The sequence below is a fragment of the Cupressus sempervirens genome, chromosome 10 (genome assembly GCF_028749045.1).
Source record: "Cupressus sempervirens isolate cs-2001-9-10 chromosome 10, ASM2874904v1, whole genome shotgun sequence".
NCBI classification, from domain to species: Eukaryota; Viridiplantae; Streptophyta; class Pinopsida; order Cupressales; family Cupressaceae; genus Cupressus; species Cupressus sempervirens.
In genome coordinates this window covers 876729303-876730751 of record NC_143127.1, presented here as the reverse complement: position 1 = coordinate 876730751, position 1449 = coordinate 876729303, and the positions used below count along the sequence as shown (strand labels likewise).

Below are 1449 nucleotides of genomic sequence, written 5' to 3'. Positions count from 1 at the left end.
GAGTAGAAGAGCTCAATGAGATGAGAGAAACTGTATTCCCAAATTGATTGAATGAATGCTTGACAAAAATAACAAAGAGGTGAATCCTTTATAAAAGGAATCACGAAACCTTACTAGGTTTGTACATTATAATTAATTTAAAATATTAATTATATGCACCTAAAAGCAAGCTTAAGAACCAGAGTAATAGGAAACTTAATTAATTAAATCAAGAAGATCTAATTAATAAGTGAAACAAAATAATTACTCTAATAGAGAAAACTCCCAATCATGTTCTCAACTGTTCAAACAGTTCTCTTGGTAGTGCCTTTCTAAAAATATCAGCCACCTGTCCTTGAGAAGGAACATAAACCAATTTGAATTCATTATTTTGAACTTTATCTCTCAAGAAATCAAGTTTGATGGCTAAACCTGAACGCCTAAATCAGATAACTGATAATCCATCCAAATTAATTGAGTACAACATGTTGTAGCTACAACATATTCAGATTCACAAGTGGATTGAGTTACACAATCCTATTTCTTACTATGCCAAGCAACCAGACAGTCATCAATAAAGAAAGTTGAACCACTGTTGCTCTTTTTATCATCAGATCCACCCCAATCTGCATCAATATAACCAACAGGAGTAAAATCGTTGATGTGAGGATACCATAAACCATAATCAAGAGTGCCTTTAATGTATTTTAGTTTTCTATGCACTACGTTATGATGTGATTTGTTTGGATCAGATTGAAATCTTGAAACCATACATACAACTTTCATTATATCAGGTCTAGATGTAGTTAGATATAGCAAACTTCCAATCATAGACCTGTAAAGAGTCTGACTAACAGAAGTTGAATCATCATTCTTCATTAGTTTACAACCAATTTCCATAGGAGTGCTAACTAGTTTGCATTCTGACATATTAAATTTTCTCAACATATCTTTGGCATATTTAGTTTGAGATAGAAATAATCCATGTTCAAGTTGTGAAATTTGTAAACCAAGAAAAAATGTAAGTACACCTAACATTGACATCTCAAACTCTGATTCCATGATTTTTGAAAAATGTTTTGCTGAATTATCATTAGTAGAACCAAAAATGATGTCATCCACATAGATTTCTATAGCCAAAATTTCATCATTTATAACTTTGATATACAAAGTGTTGTTTGCCTTTCCACGAGAAAAACCATTTGAAATTAAATGTTTATCCACCCTGGAGTACCAAGCCCTAGGAGCCTATTTTAAGCCATACAAAGCCTTTTTCATTCGGTAAACATAATCAAGTTTGTCAGAAGATTCAAAACCTTCTGGTTGTTCCATTTATACCTCCTCTTCAAGATACCAATTTAAGAATGCAGTTGTAACATCCATCTGGTAAAAAGTGAATTTCTTATGACTGGCATAAGCGAGAAAGATTCTAATTGATTCCATTCTTGAAACTGGAGCAAAGGTTTCATT

The 1449-nt window shown here is 32.2% G+C and overlaps 1 protein-coding gene across 1 annotated transcript; it reads right to left on the bottom strand.

The window, feature by feature from the left end:
* Positions 1-268: 268 nt before the first annotated feature.
* Positions 269-858, bottom strand: LOC149536793 (secreted RxLR effector protein 161-like). The gene is made up of 2 exons (XM_089806348.1): positions 528-858; positions 269-411 (listed from the first exon to the last, which is right to left on the bottom strand). Exons 1-2 carry the CDS (start codon positions 856-858, stop codon positions 269-271), a joined length of 474 nt encoding a protein of 157 aa, XP_089662474.1.
* Between the last annotated feature and the right edge of the window lie 591 nt (positions 859-1449).

Bases quoted from the DNA above. Each gene is read 5' to 3' on its own strand.
- LOC149536793 (XM_089806348.1), bottom strand. From the start codon at position 858: ATGAAGAATGATGATTCAACTTCTGTTAGTCAGACTCTTTACAGGTCT. The intron at 412-527 runs GTAAGAAATAGG...TTAGGCGTTCAG, and splicing joins CTGTCTGGTTGCTTGGCATA to GTTTAGCCATCAAACTTGAT.